This window comes from Uranotaenia lowii, chromosome 3, assembly GCF_029784155.1.
Source record: "Uranotaenia lowii strain MFRU-FL chromosome 3, ASM2978415v1, whole genome shotgun sequence".
Taxonomy (NCBI): domain Eukaryota; kingdom Metazoa; phylum Arthropoda; class Insecta; order Diptera; family Culicidae; genus Uranotaenia; species Uranotaenia lowii.
This window is the reverse complement of record NC_073693.1, coordinates 274,418,977-274,434,707: the sequence shown is the minus strand read 5'-3', so window position 1 is coordinate 274,434,707 and position 15,731 is coordinate 274,418,977. Positions and strand designations below refer to the sequence as shown.

General features: G+C 40.9%; 1 protein-coding gene across 1 annotated transcript in view; it reads left to right on the top strand.

The window, feature by feature from the left end:
- Positions 1-312: 312 nt before the first annotated feature.
- Positions 313-15,731, top strand: part of LOC129757743 (serine/threonine-protein kinase/endoribonuclease IRE1-like) — a 178,887-nt gene continuing 163,468 nt past the window's right edge. The window contains exon 1 of the mRNA XM_055755031.1: positions 313-870. Within this exon, the coding sequence (XP_055611006.1) occupies positions 739-870 (132 nt within the window). The 5' untranslated portion in view covers positions 313-738. The remainder of the gene's footprint in view (positions 871-15,731) is intronic.

Genomic DNA, 15,731 nt, shown 5'->3' with positions numbered 1-15,731 from the left:
ATGTAGTTTGATTTTCTGAAAATGAAACTTTCAGAGGAATTCTAGGTAAGGTCCAAACAATGTATATCAACGGTATCAACCGAATTGAAACAATATCTGTACAAATTAATGCTCAAAATGATGTATAGAACGCCTAGAACGTCATACTTTTGATGAAGTAATTTTCAAAATTTTGAATTTAAAAAAACAAATATGGCGTGGCGATTTGTTGCGTCGATAATCAACTGACAGTCAAGCGGGCTTGAAAACAATGATCTGTCATTTGATGGACCATAACCAAAACACGCAATTTCGTCAGTTTTTGCCAGCATTTCAATCGGATCGAATGTGTTTAATGCTCTTATGAGTCGCGCTCTGTACAGAAGAAAAGTGTACAACTTATTTTTTTGTGATCGAAAGGAACGGACTTTGTGATCATTGTGCAATTATTTTCCTGCTACATTTTGGGGTTTACAAATAGAGGCTGAACTGTTTTGCCTATTCAGGGAAAAACAAATTCACTCGAGGAAGTCGGAACCTATAGAATCGGCTGTAATGAGTTGGGTGGAGGAAAACTTTTTGGAAGTAACCATCAGTGCATATCGAAAGTTTTCTCCAGCGGTGGGTGCTGGGATTTGGTCTCATTGTCATTCCATTCCTGAAGATCTGAACCTGTGAAGTGTCCCTGGACCACACCATTAGTGGAAAGTGAAATTGAAAATCTGTACAACAGTCCTTTAAAAGGGAAAAATTGGTACAATGAAGTTCCAGATGGGGAATCGCCAGCGTTGGGGGCGGATAATCCGCTTCCAGATGATTCTGCTGGTACTGTTTTCACTGGCGTTTGTAGAAATTGCGTCACTCAGAACTGCGAACAACAACGCTAACGAGGTGAGTTGGAACTTAAGAAAATAGAGTAGAACCTAGATTGAATCCTTCAGCAGAAAATCCTCTGGCAATTGCTACGTTGGTAAATGATTTAATAATAATCGTCACGATAGATAAGGGAACCTGAAGCAACACTAATAGAGAATTCGTTTTCGTGTGGTGGTGCACCGGGGCACTACCGGTAGTGCACTTTTTGCTGTTTTCATGCTCGTTTTCAGGGATGGTGGCCCACTGGTAGTGCACCATAAAGTGGACGGTGGAACACTCTGAAAATATTCGGTGTTGCTGGCGCTCTCACCAATACTATCATGATTTTTGACAGGACGTGCTCCCCGATGTAAACAAATATCAGCTGGTCTTGTTTATTTCTATACCGCAAAAATTGCGTTCTAGCTGTTTCCACATTGTGTTTTTCCTTAATTTACGGAAACTTGTTCCGGATTCAATACCAGTGCCGTTTCCAGCAGAGGCGGAGAATTTTATCCGGAGAAAACGTTCCAAAGCAAACAAACGAATCTCGGCCCTCAAGCAACTGGAGGCAGCCAGAAAGTTACCAAGAGTCACTCGTTTTCATCTTCAAGCAAAAATGGAAAATGCGGATCGGACGCTCCCAAGAAGAAATGTGCCCAGAAGGCTTGCTGCAATCGGTTCCAGGAGATACCGAAGAAGAGCAGCAAATCCGAGTGCAAAAATTGCAACCCAAAGATCTGACGGAATCGCCCAAACCGAAGAGTTCTCTTGCTCGGGCGGGTCCCTTAAGTTGGTCTCGTGCAGCAAGAAGCGTTAAGCTGCTTCGAAGCTACTCTGCTACAAGCCAGCTTCGAGCGTTGAAGCCTCCGAGTGCGTGAAAATCGGGAAAAAACTGTTCTTTATTTAGGGTGACGATGCTCGGTTGCGTCAAGTCCCGGATTCCAACCCGTTGCCCTTCAAAAAAGGCAGTTCGAGACTGCACCCGCATTGGGAGCTTGAATTTCTTTTTTTATACGGGATTTTCATCCTGTGGGATGATTCATCCCTACAAGGGCTTGAATTTCGTTCGTTTCGGTATGTTATTAAACTTTTCCGCGATCCGAGTTCGCCGTTTTCGATTTTTTATTTGTAATCTGAAACGGAAATACTCGAACGAAGAAGATGAGATTTGCGAGGAATAAACGATACTCTCAAGACAAAATATCGGAACCATCAAGCTGGGTTAACTGCAGTCCAGCAGCAGCAAACATAGACCGCCCAGAATCAGCCGGTATTGCAGTTATTATCATCAGGGCCAGAGGCGAATCTACCAAGCAAGCCTCTAATAAAATTAATCTGAAATTTTCACAATTTAACATAGTACATAAATTCATGCTAAAATTTTTATATTATTTGCAAGACAAAGATCAACTGAAGTAAATTTGATTTCAATTTTCGAAGTCAAACGAAAACAAATACCAGCTGTAATGGATTTTTGACAGCTTGATGTTTTCTGTTGACACTGCCGATTTCACACACACCAACAAAGGTGAGTGCAAAACTCGATTCATGCTCGTTTTCAGCGTGGAAGGTGCAACACTTTCGGGTGGTGAAAACAAATACGGTATAAGCCGATGCTGGAGCCAGAGTAGTACACTCAGAGGAAATCTTATTATAAATTTCATAAGATTCATCTTATGAACCACTTTTTTGCGTCCAAACTAATTTTTCATAAGAGTCTTATGAAATTCTTTCAATTTTCATACGATGTTCTTATGAAAAATAGAAGAAACGGCATTGTGAAAAAATGATGAACACATTCATTGATAGCATCAGTTTTTTTTCATCATCTAACAGTACGAAGCAATCGCCAGTTCATAGTTTTTATAGTTTTCCTTCAATGTTAAATGTTATTGTTATCTCCGGAATGAATGGTAAGTTCGATTTGATGTTTTTGGTGTGAACGTTGAATATATTAGTAAACCAAAATACATTATTTGTTTACTTTTCAGCAAGCTGATCGGCAAAAAACGAAAGGTCGAAGATTAAGATGCGGCAAAAAAATACTTTGATGGAGCCGTCTGTTGATGCGCTGCTGATGGTGACCATGAAGGATTTAATTTTAAACAAATTTGGCAATCAATAAAGTGAATGTTTTCAGCATGAAATATCGAGAATTTTTCTTATTAGAAAGTGATTTACTGTTTCCATAAGAATCTCTTATGAAAAGCAACAACCTCTCATTGAAGTAGGCGTTCATCTTCAGAATTCATTCGCGTCATAAGACAATCTTATGAATTTCATTAATTTTTCTTATGGCGCCACTTCATAAGAGAATCTTATGGCATACATAATAGTATTTTTCTGAGTGTATTGGTTTGGTTGGACTTGGTTGAGAACAACTGTAAGAATTTTAGAAGTAGAACGTAATTTATTCCGGCTAAAATGTTCTGTACGTATTCCTAATACCAGCTAAGAGCAACGATTTCGTCATTCTGGATTCTAAATTAAATAATAATTGCAAAATCTAATTTTGGTCGAGATTCTTTATTCTGATAATTCTAATTTAGGTACGGTATATGAAATTTAAAATCTGGAACATCGTTCAGCATTCTTATTTTTAATGACAAATACTATGTGAAACAATGTGATAATTTTTCTGTTGCGGTTTTTTATCATTCAAAGAACAAACTGTTCACCGTCTAAATTCTTATTAATGTTTGGAATAGGTATCGCATCAGGATTTTCAGTAAAATCTTTAACTGAGATGTTACTAATTACTAATTACTAAAATTAACTGCCATGTTGCCAGAGTGTATCGTGTGCATGTTGTAGATTTTAATGGTTCATAGAAAACGTAATGTTATTATCAATTGAGGCACTTAGGATCAGAGGGGTGCAAGTGATTTTTTATCAAAACTGAGATAAACTGTTTTTTGGAAAGTTAAAGTATAGATTAACATTCTGTAGAAGACACAGATCAAAAGGAAAATTATTTCGATACTTTTAAGCTATCTATAAAAAAACGTGTCAATGAAAATCCTGTTTCGTTTGGTGTCAGAAGGGTGCAAGTGCACTTGCACCCTTCTGACACCAAAGGATTATACTTGTAGGCTGATTTCATTAGAACGTATACATTTTTGTCAGTTGAAAACAACATCATCTAGCTCCGACTAGGATTTTCTACTAGTTCTGACCAGGATAATCCAAAGTCCCCAGATAGAGAAGTGATGAAAATAGATTCAGGTGTAGCTTCGTCGGCATGAAAATCTCATTGTTGTGTATACAAAAAATTCTAAAAAAAAATTTTTTTATGGCAAATTTAGCTAATGCTAATAGGGATAAAAAGCAGATACAAAACGCATTTACCAATAATTTTTTGGCAAATATATCTAAGAAAAATCTCTCGGATGAAAGCTCAGAGGATTCAGAGTTTTCGACAGGCTCTGATCATGATGTCACATACTATCCCACGGAACAAAATAAAACTTCGAAAAGTTCAGATGCGTCGTTGCGACAGGTAGTTTATAAAAAATTACATTAAGTCTTTTAAGGAATATTTACATAACTTTTAAGGAAAGAGGTCTGGTTTAATTAGACCAAAAAAAGAAAAATTAAACATCCTCGGTTCTTCTGGAGAATCGGAAGTTGCTGCTGCTGCAGTTGCTAGCGAGAATGAGTCCATTCTTGGAGAGTCAACTGGCCATTCATCAAGACCACAAAAACGCCAACGAAATCAGGCAGACTGGAAACTTATCTTGCGAAAAAAGCTACGAAACCAAGGGAAGGAAATTAATTATCCAATAAGGAAAAAGAGAGATTGAAAGTTTTCAACAAATTCTGGGAATTAGGATAGTGGAACTTGCAAACCTCGTTCATTATGAGTTGCATAAAAATTTGAAGCCCGAAAAAGTAGAAAATTAAATGTGTGAACAAAAACAAAACAAATAAAACATACTCGTTACATACAGGTTCCAAAAAGATGCTATCATATTGTTTGGAGTCAGAGGGGTGCAAGTGTCATTCTTGGGATCAGAAGGATGCAAGTGAAAAATATCAATAAAAGTAGTTCGCCGTTTTAACATAAATATCGCAAAAACTTGGGTTTTTCTTTCAGAATCGTTCATTTTAGACCTCATGAGACACACTCCATCGAAAATTTAGTAGAAAAATTGATTCGATAATTTTGATTTAGAAAAAAAACTTTGAGGCCCGTTTTCTCGAAATCATTATTTCGGCACTTGCACCCCTCTGATCCTAAGCGCCTCAATTATTATTAGCAATCATACTTCATACCTTGTTAAGGTCAATTGCTTATTCATATGTGCAGCTTGAACCAAGGCACACACTTGAAAAAGTTATTTGTTTACTGATTAGGAAACTGTGCTGTTCAAATTCGTTCTGATTTAATTTAATTTTAAATCATTTCCAAACTCATTTTCATTCATAGCTTCTTTATGCCCTCAACTTTCCTCAAGCCGGGTAAGCCTCCAGGAGACCCATTGGCGTATCGGTCGATCTGTCTACTGGACACAGCGGGTAAGGTCCTGGAGAAGGTGATTCACAACCGACTTCAGAGGTATACTGAAAGTGAGGGCGGACTCTCGGAGAAACAGTTTGGTTTCCGTAGAGGACCGGTGAGGGTTTACGAATACAAGAGGTTTCGGCGGGTGTTTCACAGGGGTCAATACTCGGCCAGGTCCTGTGGAACATCACGTACGACGAGCTCCTACGAATGAACCTCCCATCGGGAGCTGAACTCGTAGAATTTGCAGATGATGTAGTCCTATTGGCGAAAGGCTCCGCTAACGTGTGTAGGATATCCCAACGCCGGTGGTATCCGAGTAGTGTCGTTTCCTAAGGTGAAAAGTGCGGGTATAAGACTATACCTTCCCCGTAGCGGACTTCGTAGGAAGAGGGTTAACCACTGTCGGGGGATACCCACGGATAGAGAGGCTCTCGATGACGGGCGAGCCTCTCGAGTTGGTGTAGGATGTCGTCACTGTCGGGAAACATCCGAGTCGTAGCGTTCAAAGTCTCGAATGTGTGCCGTGACAGGCGCTAGTCCAGGGCAAGCTGCAGTCAATCCGGCACACGACGGGCAGAAAAAGCCGCGGGCCGAAAATCCTAGTGTTGCCAGCCAAAGGCATAAAGAAGATCGAAAAACGGTCATTCCGACCTTACGGTTTGAAGCTACAAAGATAAGGCAACATCTTCTGCGTAGCGGATGCCGTGGGTGCGCCCTGTTCGTGCGTAGGAGTATCCGAGTTGGGCGGTTTCCAATGACCGATGATGCGGAGATAAGACTATACCTTATTTGCAGTGGAAATCGTTGGGAAAGGGTTATTCCACGATCGGGGAATACCCACGGGTAGAGTGGCTCTCGACGCCGGGTGAGCCATTCGAGTCGGAGTAGGATTACGCCTTCGTCGGGAATCATCTGAGTCGTTGCGTTAAGTCCCGTGCATGTGCTGTGACAAGCGCGAGTCTATGATAAGCTGCTCTCGACCGGCACACGACGGACACAGACCTCGAATCTTCAGGAGGAGAGGTTTGTGTGGTCAATCCCGAGTCTTTATGATAAGAGTTCGGGTCTCGAGTCGCAAAATAAGAGATCAGGCCTTTAGTCAACAAGAGATTGGGTATAAGTGGTCATCTCGAGTCATTATGAGTAGAGTCGCTAGAGGAGAGATCGGGACTTGAATAGTGCAGAGGAGGGGTCAACCTCGAGTCGATGCGAGGAGGTTTTCGGATCTCGAGTCTTTTGAGCAGAGATCTACCTTGAGTCGTGAAAAGGAGAGGAGAGCCTTGGAGCGTACTAGCTCGAATAGACCTTCCACTATTGAAGCATAGTGTGTTAAACAGTATCAATGATGCTGCATACTAAAACAATTGCTAAATAGTCTGAGCTTCAAAATACAAGTGAAATTTTACCTTCACACATTCTCTAAGAACCCCGCACTATTTCCATTTTCATTTTTTCTTCAAAGTTAACCATTTTATAGAATTCCTATCCATTTTTCCAATACGGCCTTACTTTTTGAAAATGTCCTTCTATTTTAAATATAAAAAATTTGTCATTAAATGACTATAAAAATATTACTATAACTGTATATATACAAAGAAAAAAAAGTTGTTCTTTCATATTCAACAACCCGTTTGCTTCTAAATGCTTTTTGGTATCATCAGGAGAGCTGTTTGTTTGCGAGCCTTGTAAAAAACAGATATTTTAAGATTTTGAAATCATATTTTTACTAACACAAAAAAAATTTAAAATACAAACCCAATTTTGCCTATTTGATACTCAATTTATAGGCTTTCAGACGTAGAAAATAGTTTTTAGAAATTCAAACTACACAGCAAAAATTAATTGCTGTAAAATTACGGCAAATATCCTGTAACAAAAAGGAGCAGGACATTTACCGTAATTTTACAGGTCGAAAAAAAATCGCATGACACTTATTTTTACGTGAGCTGATTTTTTACAGGCTGCTTTGAAATTACAGGCCTGTAAAATGTAATGCCATTTTAATGCCTAGGTTCGATTCTTGTTGGAATATGATTCAAATTTCGAATACAGTTATTTTGCAAAAGTAAAAGAAAATAATGAGATCTGATAATTTTATTCAACGTAATGATTAACACAGCCATAACATACACTTTTCCTAACTTTTTCACAGTTATATAATTTACAGTTTCATGTTATAATTTGGCTTATTACATGTAAATCTCCGATTTTTGCAATAGAACGGTTTGACAAGAATCGTGTTTCTACAAGTAATTATACAATATTATTCATGTAAATATCCGTATGCATCATTTACAGTAGAATTTCATTAAAAACCAATAATATCTACAATATGAATAACAATAATGAGCATTTTATCTTAACTTTAACTTATAAATTTGTAAACTATTTTCTCTATAAATTCTCTTTAAATTTTACAACAAAAAATTAAACTTAGTCACAAATCAGTCGTGTAGTGTTTTCTCTTGTATTCAACACTATTTATCCATCAGCCAACGTTTTGAACTCAACCGCTCAGCCCGGGACTACTTGCTTGAATGTTGCTTTTTGGGAGGCTCCTCGACCGAAACCTGTCAATAATGTAATGGTTTATAAAATTTAGGAGAAAAAGTATAAAATTTATCGCTGTCTTACCAACTTTCATCCGGGTCTCGAATTCAGTGCAATCCATCTCATCTCCAACCCGTTAATGTCGGCATCCTAAACCGGGTCTACTTTGGCCTTGAACGCAGAGACGATGAATTATAGCGTAGAAGAAACTCCCAGAGGAAATGTTGTCCTGTAACATTCGTCCACGTCAACAGATAGGAAGTATTCCGCAACGGAAACTGTGTTTGCAAGAAAATTTAAAGATGTTCGTTTTAGATGAAAGGTTGATGAGATAAATGTCAATCTCCAAATAATTACATAAATTTAAACGATTCAAACGGAGCTTACCAGATAGAGAATTCGATGACTTCGGATTGTACACCAGCAGCCGGAAGTCGTGCCTAAGGACCTCATTCTTGTTTTCTTTAACGGCTTATTTCGTGTTGACTTGAAGTAAAAAAATAAAATTATTAGTGCAAATCTGGCAAATTTTTGATTGAATTAGATACCGAATGGAGCGAATTCCTTAAATTCCATCGAAAACAATTTCAAAATAATGACATACACGCTAGTTTTCGTATACTACTAAACGTCTAAATTGTACACTGAAAATCGGAAACACCCAAACTTGAGAACTGCCACCCGCCAAACCTAAGTTCAAGATTGACAACTTAAGTTTGTGAAAAAATCACAGCTTGCCAATAAGCCAAACTTGTCCTTCAAGCGAAGAACTGTTTTTTTGGGGGTTTTTTGCTGTAAGCGCATCTGATTCTGTTACCTCCATCGTGCACTGAACCTCGAAAATACCCAAACTTGAGAACTTTCCCCGCCAACCCGAATGAAACTCCCTCCCTACAGGTTTGGCTATTGGTGGCATAGCTCAAAGTTAAGCTCTTAAAGGAGAACTCATCCCCCAAAATCTGATACCACAATAAAATGGAAATCAAAATAAAAAAATAATATTGCCAGGTTCAGGAATCACACCCATACCTGCAATGGCTTTGCGATTACCGTCTCAGGATGCTAACCGCTCGACCACCGAAGAATTGTTGAGAGAGGCAGCTACATCATCGTATATGTGAGACTTTCTGCGAATGAAGCGGGAATAAAAGTTATCCCCCAAAAAAAAACAGTTCTTCGCTTTGAACTTACCCCCCAAACCTAAATCTGCCACGATGGAGGTAACAGAATCAGATGCGCTTACAGCAAAAACCCCCCAAAAAAACAGTTCTTCGCTTGAAGGACAAGTTTGGCTTATTGGCAAGCTGTGATTTTTTCACAAACTTAAGTTGTCAATCTTGAACTTAGGTTTGGCGGGTGGCAGTTCTCAAGTTTGGGTGTTTCCGATTTTCAGTGTGGCAGATTTAGGTTTGGGGGGTAAGTTCAAAGCGAAGAACTGTTTTTTTTTGGGGGATAACTTTTATTCCCGCTTCATTCGCAGAAAGTCTCACATATACGATGATGTAGCTGCCTCTCTCAACAATTCTTCGGTGGTCGAGCGGTTAGCATCCTGAGACGGTAATCGCAAAGCCATTGCAGGTATGGGTGTGATTCCTGAACCTGGCAATATTATTTTTTTATTTTGATTTCCATTTTATTGTGGTATCAGATTTTGGGGGATGAGTTCTCCTTTAAGAGCTTAACTTTGAGCTATGCCACCAATAGCCAAACCTGTAGGGAGGGCGTTTCATTCGGGTTGGCGGGGAAAGTTCTCAAGTTTGGGTATTTTCGAGGTTCAGTGTAACAGAGGATGGTTCGGTGACTGCGACCATTTAGCCTTATGATTTCTTGCATTGATACAATAAATAGAGTTATATAAAACAAATTTCTTATGATTTAAAGTAAAGATTCCAATGGTTAACACTTAAGCTGTGCAAATCATTAAACTGAAGCCAATAATCAAAAAGTTTTTTTTTTTTTTTTTTTTTTCCTGTAGGGGAGAGCCCACTGCGACCAGTAGTTGATCTATTGTGGTGTTTACCCCGCGTTACTATATGCTGTCAGGTTCACCTGCACTATTGATTGGAGTGACAGTTGATTGCTGACTAAGCATTTTATCCCAATCGGGTATGATATCAAAGATGTATGATATAACCTTCTTAGGGCTGATATGCAACCATATGTCTTGTGCGCTTATTAACTTTGCCCCAAGTACTCGCTCTCTCCTATTTAGGAGGGCGCAGCAGTTGCATAGAAGATGCTCTGCAGTTTCTTTTTCGAACCCGCAGAACCGACAGTCATCGTTCAGAATTATGTTTATCCTTTTGAGATGCTGTTTTGTTGGACAATGTCCGGTCAAGAGACCTGTGTAAGTACTTAATTCGTGCTTACTTAAGTTCAACATGTTTTTTGAGAGTCGTGCGCTTGGTTCAATGAATCTTTTTGCCTGGGTTGCTCCCTCCGCTGTTTTCCAGTTGGAAACAATAGTGGTGCTTTCCCAGTTCTTGAGCTCCATAGTCAAGGCACTTCTCGATACTCCGCAGAAAGGTTCAGGTCCAATCAACAGTCCCTGAGATCCTTCCCTAGCTAGTTGGTCTGCTTCTTCGTTCCCTAGGATACCGCAGTGGCCTGGTACCCAGAATAAAGATACTCTGTTCCTTATGGCCAGGTTTCTTAGTGCAACTATACACTCCCAAACTAGTTTGGAGTAACATGTGAACGTACTTAGTGCTCGGAGAGCAGCCTGGCTGTCAGAGAACATGCAGATACTTGTGTACCTGTATCCCCTTTTCAAACAGGCTAAAGTGCATTCTAGAATGGCTTGAATTTCAGCTTGGAATACTGTTGGCCAGTTTCCCATAGGAATTGAGATCCTGAGTCTAGGTCCGAAAACCCCTGCCCCAGTTCTTTTATCCATTTTTGACCCATCAGTGAAGAATAGGATCGATCTGGGAGGAACCGCAGGTCCACCTGACTCCCACACGTCCCTATCATTGATAGTTACATTGTATGGTATGTCTAGGTTGAAAATGGGCTCCATCCAGTCATCATTTTTCACAATAAGTGAGTTTAATTTAAATTTCTTTAGGATTTTGAGGTGTCCTGTAAGATCTCCTTCATAGAGAGTTTTGTATTTGGAGAGTCTCAAGGCACTACGTTCCGCCTCTAACTCAATGAATTGATGTAGAGGCAGAATATTTAGTAGTGCATTTAGAGCCTCATTCGGTGTGCTTCGCTTTGCGCCAGTTATAGCTAGCGTTGCAAGTCTTTGGAGCTTCGCTAGTTTTTTCTGGGCCGTAATTTGCATAGTTTTGGTCCACCATACTAAGGAGGCATAAGAGATTTTGGGTCTTATAATAGCTGCAAATATCCAGTAGATAATTTTCGGCTGTAGTCCCCATTTTTTCCCTACTCCTTTGAGGCAGACCCATAGAGCTGTTGTAGCCTTAGCGATTACATGCTCTATCTGTGGGTTCCATGATAGCTTTGAGTCTAGTATTATGCCTAAATATTTCACTTGTGATTCGAGGTTTAACACTTCCCCATCTAATGTTAGAGGTTTTAGTGTAATTTTTCGTCTCCTAGTGAAGACTATCACAGTAGTTTTGGAAGGGTTTATATTTAGTCCCTCTTCCCTGCACCAAAATAGTGCGTAGTTGAGTGCAGTTTGCATTCTATTAGACAGCACATTCTCATGTTTTCCCCGAACTATAATAACTACGTCGTCTGCAAAGCCAATAACTTCGAATCCCATGGATACAAGTTTGTTTAGGAGGTCGTCCACTATCAAGGACCACAACAACGGTGATAGAACCCCGCCTTGGGGACATCCCTTCGTTGGTGTGGCTTTGATTGTAAGTCCTCCCAAGCTTGCATAAATGGTTCTGTTTATTAGCATCGCACTAGTCCAGTTAACAATTGCCGAGTGGCACCCTCGTCTTTTCATAGCTGTTTCGATTGAAGTGTGAGATGCGTTGTCGAATGCCCCTTCAATGTCTAAAAAAGAAGCGAGTGCTATTTCTTTTGCCTCTACAGTCTTTTCTAGTTTTTGTGTAAGGGTATGTAAGGCCGTAACCGTGGACATACCTTTTTTGTAAGCGAACTGGAAGTTGTTTAGCTTACTTAAGCTAAGATACTGCGATTTAATGTACTCGTCAAGTATCTTCTCCATTATTTTCAAAATAATGGACGTTAGACTAATAGGTCTGAATGCCTTAGGTTGTGTTTTATCTTTTTTCCCTGGTTTCGGGATAAAGATCACGCGCACCTTCTTCCACTGAGTTGGAATATGACAGAGGGTCATACTGGCGACGAACATCTCTACCAAGGCAGGTGTTACCATTTGTTTAGCTTGCTGTATTTGAATTGGTAAAATTCCATCTTCACCAGCTGCTTTGAATGGTTTGAATGTACTTATTGCCCAGTCAACCATTGAAGGTGTAAAGATTGTGCGTGATTTGCGAAGTGCTTCATCACGTCTGACATTTCGAGTGAGTCTTTCAATCGGAGTGTCATTAATCTCTATTCCTTCAATGGATTCTGGGAAATGCGTACTTAGTAGTAATTGAAGCGTTTCATTTGGGTTTGTAGTGAACTCCCCGTTCTTTTTCTTCAATTGACCCAGTCCATTTGAATGTTCTTTTGATAGAACTTTCTGGAGTCTGGCAGCTTCGGGTGTAGTTTGCACGGTTTCACACATGTGCTTCCAACTACTCCTCTTAGCTTTTCGAATGTTTTTATTGTACTCTGTTAGGGATTTACGATAATTATCCCAGCTTGAGTCAGCTTTTGCTTTGTTGAAAAGTTTTCTTGTTTTTTTCCTCAACTTTTCTAGTTGTCTGTTCCACCAAGGAACTTTCCTGTTTGAAACACGTTCCTTGAGTGGGCAGCTGGCTTCGAAAGCGTATATAATTTTATTTGTGAACCTGTTTGAAGCTTCCTCTAATTGTTTTGTTGTTCGTATTTTCGTTTCCAACAAAGGATTGCAAGCTTCAAGTGTGTGTTTATAAAGACTCCAGTTGGTTTTCCTGGGATCTCTATAAACGTCCTTGATTATGACCCCTCCCACTATGTCGAATGAGATATGTCTGTGATCAGACAGTGATTCTTCATCCGATACCTCCCAGTTTTTAATTTTATCTAGAAGTAGTGGTGTGCATAGAGTTAAGTCGAGGACTTCTTGTCTATTTCTCGTTATAAACGTTGGTTTGTTTCCCTCATTGCAAATTTCGATATTATTTTGTGAAAGAAACTCTAGTAAGGACTCACCTCTAGCGTTGATGTCGGTACTTCCCCACAGCGTGTGATGTGCGTTGGCGTCGCAGCATACGAGGAATTGCTGGTTCTGAGCCCGGCACTTTCTCATATATTCTACAACCATCGGTGGGGGTATATCGGTGCTATCTCCGGGGAAATACGCTGACGCTACACTTACCGTGTGCTTACCTTTCGGTGTTGGTATTTCGACCCTTATAGCTGCAATGTCTCCGCTGATGAATTCTGTAAAGGGAGTAAATTTAATTCTATTGTTTACTAGTAAAGCAGCCCTTGGGTGAGAACTGCTTTCATCGTATAGAATCTTACCATTCGGCGTGTATAGCCCTTTAACTTTACCCTTGTTAATCCAAGGTTCCTGGATAAAGGCAAGGTCCAGGTCTTCGGCGGCGAATCTTCTGAGTAGTGTGCACGAGGCTCCTACGGCATGGTGAAGATTCACCTGGACACATTTTAAGGTGTTTATTTTGGTAGTGCTTTGCCCGTGGATGTGGGGCAATGCACCGGCTTTTTGTCATTTGCACATGTTTGCTTATCCTTTTTCGGTTTGCTCCATGTGCTCGGTTTTTTCGGAGCCGTTTTATCGGTCTTCGGTTTTGTGTTAACAGGTTTATTGGAGGTTAAAATGCCCCCAACGCTGCTCATCCCGCTCGGTCCTGGTTTCTGTAGATTAAGTTCCAAAATACGGCCCTTATACAACTTACCAGTTCCTTCTGGTGAGCAATCGGCATTGGATCCACTGTGGCTCTCCTCGTTGTTCTTGTTAGTCCCGGGGTCTTGTCCCTGGTCCATAGGTTGGCCCTGGTTCATAGACTCCAGTTCATTGAGATCTGATGAGGCCTCAGTGGTACCTTTGCCAATCGTCTCTCCTTCTGCGGATCGGACTTGGTCTATCGCCGACTGGTCCTTTACAAGGCCCGGTTTAGGCAGCCCAGGTCCTTGAGCAGCTTTGACGGTGTTTTCCCCTCGGTCAACGCTGTCTGTTGGATTCTTTCGGTTTATCTTCCAGATCTTACTGGAACCAAATCCGTAGTAGATAACGAATTTCCTTTTCTCTAACTCCCTCAAAGAATTTTCGTCCACGGTAAAGACTACTTCGAGAGCCTCGTTCCTTTTTTGGATATTATAGAACCTCCAGCTTTCGGTGCTCAGCTCTTCATTCTGGCTTTCTATAGTAGCCTGAACAGTTTCGATGTCGTCTTCAGCAGCTCCAGGTAGGTGAGCCTTTAAAATCTCCGATCTGGGAATTTGGTTTTCCCCAACGGCGATGAGCTCTGCATCTACCCATGGTTTGAGCACTGGTGTGACTTGTTGTAGCCAGTCCGCTGTGGCCTGATCAAGACATGTCACTACCATGAACCCAGATTTATAACAACACTGCGCAAATTTCGGTTTTAGTTTCTCCAACCGTTGGCCGAGAACTGCCCGTTTTATCGCTTGTTGAATCAGTTTAAGTTGCTCTGTCGTCAGCTGTGTGCTTGGGTAGTTTTTGGCGAGTATGCCTACCCTAACAGAGCTAGCAACCTCTTTGTAAGAGGGCTTTTGGTTGCCATTTTTTCGGCCTTTTGTTTTCTCGAACGGTCTTCCTGGGCGATTGGCACCATTTGACCTCCCACTCGTTGTTTTTTGTTGTGGTCGAGACTTTGTTGGTTCTTTGGGATCCGGTTTTGTCGTAAGGGCTGAAGGTCCCTTTGCCTTCTTGGCATTTGACTTTTCCGCGCTGCTCGAACCACTGTTATCTCCACTGCGAGCCCGTTTTGCATTTTTAGCAGGGGGTGTACATTTTGCAGTGGAAATTAGGCGCATGGCCTCTTCGTACGGTACATTTTGAGCGAGATACTTCTTCAGTCGCTTCCGTCCCGCACCACTTAGTTGCCGAGTATCTAAGTTTTTCTCTTTGATTGGCGTGTCGATCTTTTTGATGGTGACATTAACCCCATCATCGATGCTCTCGTCTTCCGCGGGGGAGTCCAAGGCGGAAGAGGAAATGGATGGCACTCCCGTGAACGACTCGATAGAGAGCTGTCTCTCGAGCTCACCTTCTGTGGCTTCCATAGGTTCCGGCTGAGACAAGCAGTCGGCACTCGCTATATTTTTATTTTGATTTGGTGTGTTCATTATTTGAATCCCACGAGTAGCTAGGGAAGAAATGGTCCGCTGTGTCAGTGCCCTGCTTTAACACAGTAAGGGATATATACTGTGGGGTGCACCCTGGTTCCCCACAGGCTCCGTTAGAGGGCAGGATTAAACCCCCCTGCCCATTCATCCTTCGGCACGGTTGCTCGCGTAACACCTTGGAATTAGGGGTTTGCCCCCGTCTCGGTTTGCATGCGACCATAGCATCCACCGGGGTTGGGTACCCGATCTCCGCTAAAGTTGCTCGCACCCCAGCTAGCACCACGGGGAGGTTGAGAATCGGAGTTGTAAGACAAGAGGTGATATGACCACTACCCGAAGGTTGGGTGTATGGGGTCTCGAGTTGCACATTGTCTACCATTAGCTAACCATCAAAAAGTTAAAAAAGTTAATAACATTCTTCGATGGTCCTTTTAAATGTTACAAAAATGCTATATTATGAATATAT